This window comes from Aethalodelphis obliquidens, unplaced genomic scaffold (genome assembly GCF_003676395.1).
Source record: "Aethalodelphis obliquidens isolate GAN/ISIS:26980383/991018 unplaced genomic scaffold, ASM367639v1 scaffold69, whole genome shotgun sequence".
In the NCBI taxonomy this organism is placed as follows: Eukaryota; Metazoa; Chordata; class Mammalia; order Artiodactyla; family Delphinidae; genus Aethalodelphis; species Aethalodelphis obliquidens.
The window spans coordinates 9511187-9524234 of record NW_020838013.1 but is presented as its reverse complement, the minus strand read 5'-3'; the positions used below and the strand labels follow the sequence as shown (position 1 = coordinate 9524234).

Sequence of the window (13048 nt, the reverse complement as noted above, 5' to 3'; positions counted from 1 at the left end):
CGGGGCCGGGGCCGGGGCCGGGGCTGCGGCGGGCCGGCCGGTGTCCCGGGCCCGCCGCGGGTCCGAGCGGAGCGGCGCGCCCGGTGCCACCGCGGGCCGGGGCGCGGAGCGTGGGGCGGCCCCGGCGGCTCCGCGCGATGCGCCGCTCGAGCACGGACGAGTCCACGTACCGGCGCAGCCCGTCGCCGCCGGGCAAGGAGCCGGGCTTCGCGCGCGGCGGCCCCTTCTTTGGCCTGCACGCCAACCCTGGCCCCAAGGCGGCCCAGGCGCGCTACACGTCGCCCAAGGGCAGCAAGTACGTGGTCTTCTACTTGGACCTGTCCTTCATCTTCCTCCTAGAGCTGAAGCGCTGCAGCATGGCGCGCGGCTGCCTGCAGGGCGTCAAGTACCTCATGTTCGCCTTCAACCTGCTCTTCTGGGTGAGTGGCGGCGGGGCCCCGGGGTCGCTGCTCGCGCTGGAGTGGGGGGGGGACACCCGCGACGCGGACTGGGGGGTGTGCCTGGGGTCGCCGGGGGCCAGGGCTGGACCGGCCCCTGGGGAGGGTTTCCGGTGCCGCTGGGGTCCGCCGGGCCTCTGCCCTGTGGGCGGCCGCCCCGCGTCCTCTCCCCTGTCTCTTCCTGAGACCGGCCGTGTCCCGCACCTGCCGCAGGTCGGCGTGGGGCCCTGCGCCTGGCCTCTACCGGGTGTGAGCTCCTGTCCGTGCGCTGAGCCGCTGGTGCCTTCCTCTCCCGCCCCTTCCCTTCCTCTTCGTGGGCGCAGACCATGTCCTTTCTGCACTCGCCTCCCCTGCAGACCGGCCTTCCTGGCTCCAGGGACCGCAGTTGGGGAGGGGCTGGGCGGGGGGTAGGGGAGACGGTCCCCAGCCTCCCGAAGCAGGGAAGGGAGAGGGTGTATGTGGGTGAACCCTCCGGCTGGACCAGACCCTGGGCGGGATGAGGAGTCGGCGGGAGACCGGGGCTTTCATAACTTTCGCTGAGGTGGGTTGGGTTTGCTCAGAGGAGGTGCCTGTGTCCAGGGTAGAGGTATTGGTGCTACAGGGTGGCCCCCGTCCCCCCAAACCGGAGGACACAGTTGCCACCCAGACCCAAAGGGCAGGGAGGGTGTTGGGCTCGGGCTGTGGCAGGTGTCACACCTGAGCAACTAGAGCATGCCTGGCCAGGCCTGGGCCCCACTGGCTGGGTTGGGGGAGGGTTGGTGGAGAGCTGATGCCAAGGTCACTTTCTGCTCCCACCCTTCTGCCACAACTGGGAATGAGGGGGCGTGGCTTTCTCTCCTGCCTGGGCTCTGGACCCCAGAAGGAGGCTGTCAATTGTAAGCTCATTTGCATGAGGTCCAGTTAAGGAGAAATGCTCAGAAACCGGGCCGCATTTCTGCACATCCCTTCTCTCCTGGACTCTGGCCTGGGAAGTGGGAGGGTTGCTGGGACGGGTGGCCAGCCTGGGGGGCTCCTGCCCCAGTTGCCCCCTCCCGAGGCAGTCACCCGAAGAGTTGTTCTCTGCAAGGGGCTCCTGGGAGGGGCAAGGCCCGGGCCCAGAGCGGAGGAGCCCCCCGAGAGGCCAGGAGCCAGCAGCAGAGGTGGGTACAGCTGGAGCTGTGTCCAGGCATGTGCAGAGGTGACTGTTTTCTCTTGGCGGGGGACATTGACCAGATGCAGTGGGCACAAGCGTAGTGAGCAGTGAGCTGCTGGCAGGGTCAGTGTGCCTTAGGCAGTGTGACCAGAGCTGGCAGCCGTAGGTATGATGGTGGTGAGCAGTGAGGGTGGTGGACTGACTGGGGGATGGGCAGTGGGTGTGGGGGATGGTCCCAGGTGGTGGGCAGGACCTGCTTCTCCCCTTCCCTGACCTCCCCAGTGACCCGGGTACCTGTTTGCCCGGTAAACGAGAGGGGGCCCCTCGAGGGGGCCTGTGCTCTGAGAGCAGCCCACCCTTATGGGCCCCCAGGCCGAACTGTATCTGCCCTGTGAACCCTGAAGGAGCCTCCGTACCAGCTGCAGGGCGGACACACTCCACTGATTCCTGCCGTGGATGACGTCCTCATCGCAGGAAAGAACAATTCAGGAACCCCCTGGGATCCCCTCCTGGGCTAGAAAATCCAGTTCCCTTTTATTATCCAATTACACTCCCCAGCCAAGCAAACTGGGCCCCTGCCAGTGTGCTGTCTTGGTCTCTCCACACCCCACCTTTGTGCCCAGAGGGGTTCGAGGCCTGGGGGTCAGAGAGGGGGCCCATGGGAAACACGCCGAGGCCGGGGTGGTGAGCATGGTCGGGGGGCTGGCGGGACATCCATCCCCCGGGCCCTGTGCAGCTGTCAACTAGGCCCTTGCTGCTAGAGCACCCCTTCCCCCAGAGCCTGGCTCGTTTGCTGTCTGGGGGTGCAGAGTCCCCGCAGGAGGGGTAGGTTTCCCGCCCCCCCCCATTTCCCACTTGGGAGGAACTGAGGGGAAGTGGGAGTGAGGATTTCGGCCCATGGACCTGCTTGGAGGTCAAGATGCAGTGACCTCCCCGTGGCTTCCTCCTGCCCCCCAGCCCGTGCTGGGCACCCCTTTCCTTCAGGAGTCACCTCAGAGCCCCCATTGTCCATAGGCAGATCCCCCGCAAGGCCCTGTCACCCACACCTGGCCCCATTGGGCACCTGCACGCCTGGCAGGTCTCTCTTCCCAGGCGTAAGCTCGCCTCCTCCGGCAACGCCAGCCCGCCCCTCTTCCTCCGTCCCCAGTGCGGGGCAGCGCCCTCGGCTGAGGATGGGGGAGGGGCGGGCTCTGAAGTTAGTTGACTCTGTGCGCCCTGTTTGCGGGGTTTTCCCTGGGGGCTTCTGGATGGGGACTGGAAGGGCAGGGTTGAGGCCTCCAGCCTCAGGTACCACTGGTGCTGGAAAGCATCACCCATCTGTACTGGGGTGGATCTGCCTGGTCCTGCGTGGCCTGTGGGTCATTGGCCCATCTCGGGAGAGGAAACACGCCTGCCCGTTGTCACCAGGGACTGCAGCTCGGGTGCCCTGAGACAGGGAGCCAAGAAGGTGCTGGCGGGCAGCAGGGGGCGCCCAGGGGAGGAGAGGCCCCCGTGCCAACTGACCCCCAGACCTCCACCTGCCCTCCTGCGGCATCCAGGCCCTCACAGGGCAGGGACAGCTCCACTGGGGACACAGCTGCCCTCCTGCAGGCGTGCACAGGTGGTGGGCAGCTTAGGGCCAGGGTCCTTGAGTCAGGGGTGTCTCCTGGTGAGTAGGGCTGTGTGCGCCCCCTGGGGCGCTCTCCCTCCCCCTCTCCAGCTCTGGGTGGGTGCTCAGGGCTCCCCCAGGGGCAGTTTCTGTGGCCCCAGGGGCGGTCTTGTTGGTCTGGGGGCGGTCCTGGGCAGAGGCAGGGCTGGCTCTGAAAGGGGAAGGTGCTTCTGGGCCCCCCTGGCCGGGGGGCCGCACCCAAGCCTCAGCCGTGCAGCCCAGCCCGCACCTGCCCAGCTGAGGGCCCGGCTCCCTGCTTCCCTGGCAGGCGCGCCTCCTGGTCTTGCATCTGGGCCCCTCCCTGCTCCGCCTCCCCCTGCAGTGTGGCCAGGGTCTGTCTGTGTGGCTGGGCTGGGGGTTGAGCCCTGCCTGCCCCCCAGGCTTCTGGGCAAGTCCTGCCCTCCTGGGGTTCTCAGTTTCCCCAGCAGCACCACAGGGGGGCCTTGGTTTTCCCCTTTGATGAGCTACAGACCGAGGCCTGGTCTGCTGTCGCTGGCCTCTGGGCAAGACGCCGAGACCGGTGGAAGATGCTGGCAAAGGGCTGTGCAGGGCTGTGGGAACACCTCCCCCAGCCCCGCCGCAGTCGGGGAAACAGGCACGTACAGGGTGCCCTGCCGGAGGTCCCGGCGCAGGCCGGGGGCCTGCAGACCTCAGACCCCGTGACTCCTCTTGGCCCCAGCCTTCTGGAGGTGCTGAGGGCGTCTGTGTGTTCTGGCTCCGGTTTCTTCCTGCAACAGGCTGGGGCAGGGCAGTGGGGGTCCTGCTGCCTGGGGACCCCGAGCCGGGGTGGGTGGGCAGCCCGAAGCGGGGGTCCTTGGCCGTCCTGGTCAGGTCAGGGGTCAGTATGCCACAAGATGTCGGTCCCGCGTGAGCATCCCTTTCTGAACCGTCCCGCTCCCATTAGGGAGTGGGTGGCAGCAGGTGGTCGGGGGCTCTGGGAGTTCTGTCTGGGGCAGAGAGGTGTGGCCTCAGCCACTAAGCGGGGCCGGGGGCAGGGGAGAGGCCTGGGGGCCCGGTCGCACCTCGCCATCGTAGGCCCTGCCCCCTGTCTGCTCCCCGGCTGCCCTGAGGCACCGCTCCTCCTCCTTGGACACCAGCCTCAGGGGGTCCCCGGTCAGTGGGGCCACCTACCTGATGGGCTGGAGCCTGGGGGGATGTGGGGCTTGCTGGAGCTTAAGGAAACTGATTACAGTCGTTGCATAGATGTCAGTGGGCAGCTTGAGGAGATGTCCCCGGGGGAACGGCACCCAGCCAGGATGGTCCCTGAGCCCTTGCATTCAGTCCCCCCAGCCCCGGCCTTGGGCCCTTGCAGACGTCACTTCTGGCACAGGGGATACATTTTGCCATTCTTGAACTTCGTAGAGATGTGTTCTCCCCGTCTCCTGTGGCTGTTCTTGGCTGGGAGGGGCGTGTCACCCCACCATGCCCGGCCCCCACCCCAAGATTGTGCAGGCTGCCGGGGGAGGGGCTTCTGGACACAGGCTTGGCCCCTGTGGGCACCCAGCCCTCCACCCCGTTCCAAGGACCTGGCCAGCTGCCCGGCCATCTGCCACCCTGAGCCATGTGGCTGGAGGGGCAGCAGTGGAGGGCCGGCTGGTACCCTCCCCACATGGGCCTCACCAAGTGGCCCCACCTGTCAAGACCTAGACCAGCCCCCAGAATGTGTGGACAAGAAGAGAGACAGCAGGAAGTGGGGAGGACATGCCAGGCAATGGGCTGGGTTCCGGTGGGGACAGGTGGGCAGGGTGTGCGCCCCAGGTGTGTGCGAGGGAGACAGGGAGGCCCCGGTGACCACAGGGCTGGGACGGGGGACCCCGGTGGGCGGGCTGGGCTCGTCTCCCAGGCTGTCGTGGGCTTGGGGTCTGCTCCTGGGCCCCGCCTGGGCCTCTGTCTGGCCCAGGCAGCGATGAGTGGGGCTGGGGATGTGCAGCGTGGGACACGGGGAGGGTGGGGGTGGCCCCACTGCTGACGTCCCGGCCACCGTGTCCTGGGAGGGACCTGGAGTGCCCAGCCTTCCCAGGACTTCAGCCCCACTTGTCCTGAGTTGGATGTCCTGTCTGGGTCCAACAGGGCCCATCTTCTCCTGTACTTGGAGGCTGTAATCTTCCTGCCAAAATGTTTTAAAAGCTGCCTATGCAGATTTCAAAATTACAGGTAGTTTTATTAGCCACGCGCATGCGTCCCGTGAGTGCTGGGCTTCTGGTGACTGTGATGTGCTGGAACAAGGGGCGCCTGGGGCTTCGGGGCAGCGCGTCGGTGACGTGTGTGCGTGTTTGGGTGAAACTGTGTGATGGTGAGGGACGTGGGCTGTGTGTCCGCGTCACAGTGCGTGTGACGGCAGCACCTGGGTGAGAGCCGGCGGGTGTCTCTCCTGCCACCTCGGAGCTGGAGGTGAGGATGCTTTGTGGAGTCTTAATTGAAGAAATCTTGTTTCCACCAAAGCTGGGGGCAGCGCCCAGCCCCTCCAGGATACCCCCGACCCGGACGCCCCCCCCACCGCCTCCACAGTGACTTTGCCGTGGTATCCTCCCCGTGCCCTTCCACGCGTCCCCACGGGGCCAGGGAGCTCGGAGGGGCTCATTTTCCTGCTGACTGGAGCCATCCGCGCTGCCCTTGAAGGCAGAGCCAGCTGGGCAGCCCTTTGGTTTTAAATAACAATTCTCCTCTCTGCTCAGAGGCAGCCCCACCCACCCCGCTGGGGCCCTGGCCTGGGGGCTCAGCCCGGAGACGTAACCCTCCCAGAGGGGGCGCTGCTGGGCTCTGCAGGGGACGGACGTGTGTGGGCTGGGCGAGGGCCCAGGACAGCCTGGCCGGTCGCTGTTTCCTGCAGCCAGAGTGGTCCGACTTCAGCTCCCTCCAAGGGGAGGCTGCCCCCACGCTCGCCCTCCCTGGCCTCTGCCCCAGGGTCCCTCCCCTGCCCCAGTCCCGGCCAGAGGCCAGGGGAGCCCTCTGCCTGCGCAGGTCTGCAAGGGCCCCGCTGGCTGCTCCCAGCTCAGCCTTCCCCCCGGCGTCCTTGGAGAGCTCCCCGTTCCTCACCTGCAGGTCGGGTGGGAGGGTTGAGGGAGCCAGCACGTGTCCCAGCCTCTCTGTGTCCCATCACGGCACCCCCTGGGCAGGTGTGGGTGCCCAGAGGCGCTGGTGGCCAGCCTTGCTCCCTCATGGTGGCCTTGCCAGCGGTCAGCACCGTGGACAGCTCTGTCCCCGCACCGCTGGCCGGGGCCTGCCACACGGGGGTCATCCCCATCCCACAGGTGGGGGCACACACATCTCCGTACAGCCAGCAGACCCCACCATACCTGGGTCTGTGCCCCAGCCCAGCTCTGCGGTGAGGCTGGATCCTCGGGGCCGTCACCCGCTGCCAGTGCCCCCAGCCCGGCTGCTGGCCCCCCAACGCCCCCCACCCCACCCCCGGGCACACGCCCGGAGCTGCAGCCCCCACCCCGCCCGAGGAGGGCTCAGATGGGATGCGGGCCAGGGCACGAGAGCCCTGTCCTGTCTGGGATGCTTAGTGCTGCCACCCAGGCCCCACCCTCAGCCAGGAGCGTTCAGAGTGGGTGGTTTATAATTTTTAGACAGAAGCTCTTGTTTTTGGTGGAAGGTGCAAAGGGGGATGGGGTGGGGGTCAGAGAGGAGCCCTGTGTTTGCCCTAAGCTTACCAGACCCCCACTGGGGCTCTCCTGGCCTGCTTAGCCAGCTCCGGGCGAGGCCCAGAGGGACCTTAGACGCCAGCGGGAGGCCTGGGCCAGAGCCCCGGGCGCGCCCACCCCTCGGGGACCCCGCGGCTGCTGCTGCTGTTGGGCTGGGAGCTGCACCACCGCCCCCCGCCCCATAATTGCGGTCTCTTGCTGGCCCGGCTTCACGCACGGTGTGTGCTCCCCGGTGCGTTAGTGAGAGCGGAGCAGCGTCCCCCATCCCCACCCCTGTAGCCAGGGCTGCCTGCTGATGGGGGTGGGGTGAGTGAGTACACGAGGGGAGGCCCACGGGGAGGCGGAAGCCTCCTCAGGCAGGGGTCTCAGGGCCCATCCGGCCTGAGTCTGGGGTGGGGGGTCCTTGCCAGGGTCAAGGTCAGATATCGAGGAGGCTTCTGGGCCCGGGGGGTGCGGGGCCCCATGTGATGCCCAGTTTTGAGTGGGGCAGGGCCCCCAGGGCTGCCAGCCCGTAGGCATCAGTCCCCAGGTGGTCTCCCAAAGCCCAGGATGCTGTAGGTCCAGGGGTTGGTCAGCCATGTGTGGGGGCCGCCTGCCCGCGGCCCAGCCTGGACACGTGCTCCCGTTTCATCTGGAGACGACCCAGAGGCTCAAGAGTCCCGGGGTCTGGAGCCATAGCGCCCTCGGCGCCCTGCTGCCGCCCCCCCCCAGGCCAAGAGCCGTCCCCGCATTCATCACCGCCTGCCCTTCTCTGCCTCTTCCTCCTGTCTCAATCGATTTTTGTAATAATGAGCAATTATGGAGTTCAATAAAAGCTCCAGTGGTCGAGGGGAGGGGGCCAGGGAGCGGGCCGGCAGGAGCTCCAGGGACTGCACCTCCTAGGGAAGAGCTGGGGCCGAGGGTGTGTGGGGGGGATCCAGCCCCCATAACAGGACGAGACTGGGAGGTCAGCAAGGCAGCGAGGGTGCCCGGGCTCGCCCACAGGGATCTGGTGGGCTGCTCACCTCCTGCCCCCCTGTCCCTTTCGCCCTGTCCTGGAACCAGCTGGGAGGCTGCGGCATCCTCGGCGTCGGCATCTGGCTGGCGGCCACGCAGGGGAACTTCGCCACCCTGTCCTCCTCCTTCCCGTCCCTGTCAGCCGCCAACCTGCTTATTGTCACCGGCACCTTTGTGATGGCCATCGGCTTTGTGGGCTGCATCGGGGCCATCAAGGAGAACAAATGCCTTCTGCTCACTGTGAGTCCGGGGGAGGGGCACGCCGGGCGGGACACGGTGGGGGGGGCGGTGCTCGGGGGATGCCTCCCCTGAGGGACACAGACACAGACACACACGTGTGCCGGGCAGGGCCCCTCCAGCCGATACTGGGCCTGTTTCCTCCAAGAACCCCTCTCCCACGACTCCCTCTCCAGCTCCTGTCCAGCCCTCTTGGCCCCCCAGGACCCTCAGCTTTGGAGATGGATTTAGAGGCGGGAATGTTAATCACAGATAATGGAGGAAAATGATCCCTGGGCCGGGCTCCCTACCTATCAGTGTGCCCAGCACAGAGGCCTCTGGCTGCCACCCAGGTCCTAAATCACCTGCTTCAAATGGGGCTTTCGTCACGGGTGGGGCCTCCAGAGGGTCTCAGAGGGCACGTCCCCCATCTGTGCAGCTTCCGCAAGTGTCCAGCACGTGCCAGATGTTCCCGTCGGGGCTTGGACCCCTCGGAGCAGCGGGTAGGGTGTGGCTTCGGCCCCTTGGATGAAGGAGGAAGCTGGGGCGCGGGTGGGGCCCCGACCCTGGCCTTTCCCACGGGGTGACTTGGAGTTCGGAGGCTGGTGCCTGCTGGGGCAGTGTGGGCCCAGGTTGAGGGGGGACAAGATCGGGCACCCCAGGAGAGGACCGGGCCCGCTCCCCTGGCCCTGTCCCTTCTCCCCACTCTGTCCAGGGGCCCCATGGGGCCAGTGGGGCTTCAAAGAGCGGTGTGCCCCACTTACCCTGGCTTCTGGCCCTGCCCCCCGCCCTCCTTTCTGGGGGAGCGATGTGGCGGGAAAGGAGGTGCTGGCAGGCTCCACTGCTCAGCCTGGTTGTGGCGTCAGGGCTGTGCCTCTGTGGGTGCCCGAGTGGAGTCTCCCACTCTGTGAGCTGTCTGAGCAGTCAGGGGGCATGGCTTCTCCAGCTTGGTCCTCCCTGAGTGGGCACTGCCCCCCCCCCCGCTGCCCTTGGGGACGTGACCTGGGGGCTGGGGGGGTCACTGCAGTTGGACCCACTCCCTGGATGGGGCCTCCCGGGGCGTCCCTCCACCCGGCTGCCCATCACAAGGACACAGGCGCGGGCCACACACACATGCTTAAAGGTCAAGCGAGAGACGACGGCCCCTGGGATGGAGACGGGAGGGTTCCGAGAAAGGTGGCGCAGCGGCCAGGGGCCTGGCGGTCCCCAGGCTGCAGACCTGGCTGGGGGCGCCTGTCGCAGGTTGGGGGCTGGCCCGCTGAGGCTGTGGCCTCCCCACCCTCAGTTCTTCGTGCTGCTGCTGCTGGTGTTCCTGCTGGAGGCCTCCCTCGCCATCCTCTTCTTCGCCTACACCGACAAGGTACGGCTGCCTCCGCTTCGGGTGTGGGGGGGGGTGTCCCCCCCCCCCCCCCCCCAGCGAGGCCCAGGCGGCGTGGGCGGCGAGGAGGCAGGAGGGGCCGAGAACCCACACCAGGGACGCCCAGCTCTGCGTGGACAGACACTGGGAGCCGGGCCGTGGGTTTGCTTCTAACTGCAGCCCCAGGAGGCCGGGCCTGGAGGCTCCAGAAAGGTGTCTGAGCTCCCAGGAGGCCCGGGCTGGGTCCCCCGCTGTCTCAGCTGCGTGTCAGCTGGAGGGGAAAAAGCTCCCATCCCCCACTCCCCTTCAGTTGCTCACTTACACAAGTGAGGGCTCATTTACGTGTGTTTTATCCTCTGGGTTATACTCCAAGACAGTTATTTTTTTGCTCATCCGGTTTGGCTTTGGCGGCTGGAGCTCTGTCGGCTCCCGCGTCCCTTACGTGCCTCTCAGAGCACCTCCCTCCTTTCTGGTGCTAGAAGACGCTCCAGGCCCATCTTGGGGGTTCCCCGCCCCAGCCCTGGAATTGGCCATTTCTCAAGGGAGCCTGGTTCCTTTATTGGAGAACGAATGCTCTTAGGAACCAAGATCCGGGCCCTCTCGGCTGGCAGCATGGAGCCGTGTGGGTTGTAACCGGTGTGCGCAGACACAGCCCCGAGGGTCTCTGTGCCCGTCCATCTCCTTCTTAGGTTAACTAACGTGTCTGACTTGGATCCCGTGCTCGGCACCACGGGAGGCCCAGGGAGACCTTGGGGCAAAGGCCAGAGCCTGGTGGCACTTCTGGGAGGAGGTGACCGCAGGGAGGGGGACAAAAGGCACAGGGGGCCGGGGCGGGCCGGGGTCGGGACGAGGCAGGTGGAGCTGGCCACAGGGGCCCTGCTGTCCTGCAGATCGACAGGTATGCACAGCGGGACCTGAAAAAGGGCCTACACCTGTATGGCACCCCGGGTAACGTGGGCCTCACCAACGCCTGGAGCATCATCCAGACAGACGTGAGTCGGGGCGTGGCCGGGCGTGTAGGCGGGGGGCGTGGCCGGGGCCGGGGCGTGTCCCCTTCCGGCGCACAGTCCCTGCTCACCTCTCCCACAGTTCCGCTGCTGCGGGGTCTCCAACTACACTGACTGGTTCGAGGTCTACAACGCCACGCGCGTGCCGGACTCCTGCTGCCTGGAGTTCAGCGAGAGCTGCGGGCTGCACGCGCCCGGCACCTGGTGGAAGGCGGTGAGCCTGGCCCCGGGACTGGGGGTGGAGGGCCGGCCTCGCGCCCCGTGACGCCTGCTCTTCCCGCAGCCGTGTTACGAGACGGTGAAGGTCTGGCTCCAGGAGAACCTGCTGGCCGTGGGTGTCTTCGGGCTGTGCACAGCACTAGTTCAGGTGCGCGGGGACCCGCCCCGGCCCGGGCCCCCGGCCCCAGCATGTGTGTGAAGGCCCTGAGCCCAGGGAACAAAGCAGCAGACGAGTGTGGGTCCCCAGGCGGAGGTGGGGCTCACAGGGATAGTCAGGGACGATGTCCACGGGGAGCTGACCTTGGACGCCTCAGAGGACAGGCTGCCCCAGACTCCTGAGCAGAGGGCCCTGCCGTCTCCGCGTGGACGGAAGCACAGACTGGACGTCTTTACTAAGGGCCCACGTGCCAGCCCCATTCCTGGAGGCCCTACCCAGTGGCCGTGGTGGGTGGTGGTCACAGGACTGCCCAGTGCAGAGTGAAGTGGGCAGCCCAGGCCCTGGTGTGAAGTCCAGCCAGCCCGCCTCTGCTCCCCAACCCCCATGCAAGACCCGAGTGCCAGGACCCTGGGGGAGCTCCTGTTTGTGGGGTGCAGACAGGGGTCCCAGACAGACACTCCCTAAGGGGTGAGGGGCAGAGGGCAGCTGCGGGGGCTCTAGCCTGGAACCCGTAGGCCCTGAGACCACCAGCGGAGCCCAGGGTGGCCAAGCCCAACCCAAAGGGAAGGCGGGTCTGGGGCTGAGCCCAAGGGGCCCGTGGGGGGCAGGCTCTACCCGAGGCTTCCCCAGGGAAGGGGGCTCCAGGCCACCTGGGAAGCTGTGGTTTGGGGTTGGGGTGCCTGCCACGGGCTGTCGTCCCTGGAGCAGCCCTGCCCAGCCCCCGCCTCTCCCCACAGATCTTGGGCCTGACCTTTGCCATGACGATGTACTGCCAGGTGGTGAAGGCTGACACCTACTGTGCGTAGGCTGCCAGCTGCCCGCCACCCCTGCTTTGCTGCCGAAGGACGTCGCCCCTGGGGAGATGACCGTGTCCCCACCTGCGTCTCCCGCTACAGGACCTCTCACCAGCCCAGGCATGGGGGCGGGAGGACCGGGCAGCCAGAGCCCCCAGGGCTGCCAGCCAGGCCTGTGAGCGCCGCTGCGTGGCCGGGGCGGCAGTCGGGAGGGGCTTCTGACGCTTCTTATACCCAGGTACCCTCCAGAGCAGTGTGCTCCCCCTCAGCCCTGTGCAGGGCGGGGGGCTGGGGTGGGAGGTGGGGGACTGACCACTGGTCCTGGTGCTTGAGGCGGGTCTGCAGCCCCGTCCACCCACATTCCACAGCGGGGCCGCGGCCGGCTCTGCGTGCGTCTTAATAAAGTGTGTGGGCAGCAGCCCCCGAGCCGTGTCTCTCACTGCCCTGACCCCGGGGGGGCCACACCAGGCAGGCCCTGTGTGACCGTGGATCCTCTGGCCACCGATACCGGCCTGGTGCCCGGAGTGGGGCTCCGGGATGTGCGTGGGCCCAGCAGGGGGAGCTCCCTGGCCAGGCAGACGGTGGCCCCTGCGCCCACAGAGGATGGCAAGAGAACCTCAGTGAGGCTGGCTCCAAGCCGTGGCAGAGAACAGCCCTGAGCCTCACTGACCCGCCCACGGCCCGTGCTGCGGACACCCCTCTCCCAGCGTGGGGGGGCCCCCATCCAGCCTCAGGGCCTCCCCCTCCCCCAGGGGTGTCCTCCCAAAATGGAGCTCAGCTCCATCTTTCCTGTTCTCTTTCTATTCCTGTTTCGTTCTTGGGAACTTTGTCCCTTAAGTATCACTCACGGATTTTGCAAGTAAGTAGGCTGTTGGCAGTGAAGCAGTTGTCACAAGGCCCAGAATCAGAGAAACGGTCAAACTGTGTCAAACCACCTCAAAGGTGGGGCGGGGCTTCCTGAGGACAGAACTGACGGGGAGTGAGGAGGGTGGTGGGTCTGGGGGTCCAGGCTGGGGGGTGGTCCCCTCCCAAGGGCCTCACAAGCTGTGGGGCATCTGACCCACCAATTGGTACCCCATACTCTCAGTTTCCAGCCCATACTCCTGCCGGCCCCGCGGCCCCACCCCCTCTGCATCCTTGCTGTGTGGCAGACCTGCCTGGTGATGCCTAGCAAGGCACTGACCCCGGCACAACCCAGAGCACCAGGGTGCCCGGCCCCTCCTGGCCCTTGGACCCCCACCGCACGCCCCACCGGCCTCCCCTGTCCTCACTCCACGGAAGCCACCAGAACGCCGGGGACCGTTCCAGCAGAAGTCAGAGTTAGCGGTTCACGCACCAAAACCAAACTGTCTTCAGGCACGACAGCAAACAAGCAGGAAGGAAGTGAGCACAGTCCAGCCAAGCTGTCCCCCAGCCCTGCCAGCGCCCTCTGCCCTCT

General features: G+C 66.9%; 2 protein-coding genes across 9 annotated transcripts in view; both read left to right on the top strand.

The window, feature by feature from the left end:
- Positions 1 to 12036, top strand: part of TSPAN4 (tetraspanin 4) — a 20233-nt gene extending 8197 nt beyond the window's left edge. For 5 of the 8 annotated variants that reach the window (XM_027090541.1, XM_027090546.1, XM_027090545.1 and 2 more), the window contains 8 exons: positions 340 to 419; positions 7909 to 8100; positions 9362 to 9436; positions 9913 to 10119; positions 10324 to 10425; positions 10523 to 10654; positions 10724 to 10807; positions 11554 to 12036. In XM_027090541.1, the coding sequence (XP_026946342.1) occupies positions 357 to 419; positions 7909 to 8100; positions 9362 to 9436; positions 9913 to 10119; positions 10324 to 10425; positions 10523 to 10654; positions 10724 to 10807; positions 11554 to 11622 (924 nt within the window). In that variant the 5' untranslated portion in view covers positions 340 to 356 and the 3' untranslated portion in view covers positions 11623 to 12036. The remainder of the gene's footprint in view (positions 1 to 339; positions 420 to 7908; positions 8101 to 9361; positions 9437 to 9912; positions 10120 to 10323; positions 10426 to 10522; positions 10655 to 10723; positions 10808 to 11553) is intronic. The other 3 variants (XM_027090548.1, XM_027090549.1, XM_027090547.1) reach the window with 2 other exon arrangements.
- Positions 2332 to 7896, top strand: LOC113611486 (uncharacterized). The gene is made up of 2 exons (XM_027090528.1): positions 2332 to 7434; positions 7513 to 7896. The coding sequence occupies exon 1, from the start codon at positions 3745 to 3747 to the stop codon at positions 5125 to 5127; it is 1383 nt and encodes a 460-aa protein (XP_026946329.1). The 5' UTR covers positions 2332 to 3744; the 3' UTR covers positions 5128 to 7434; positions 7513 to 7896.
- Positions 12037 to 13048: the final 1012 nt, after the last annotated feature.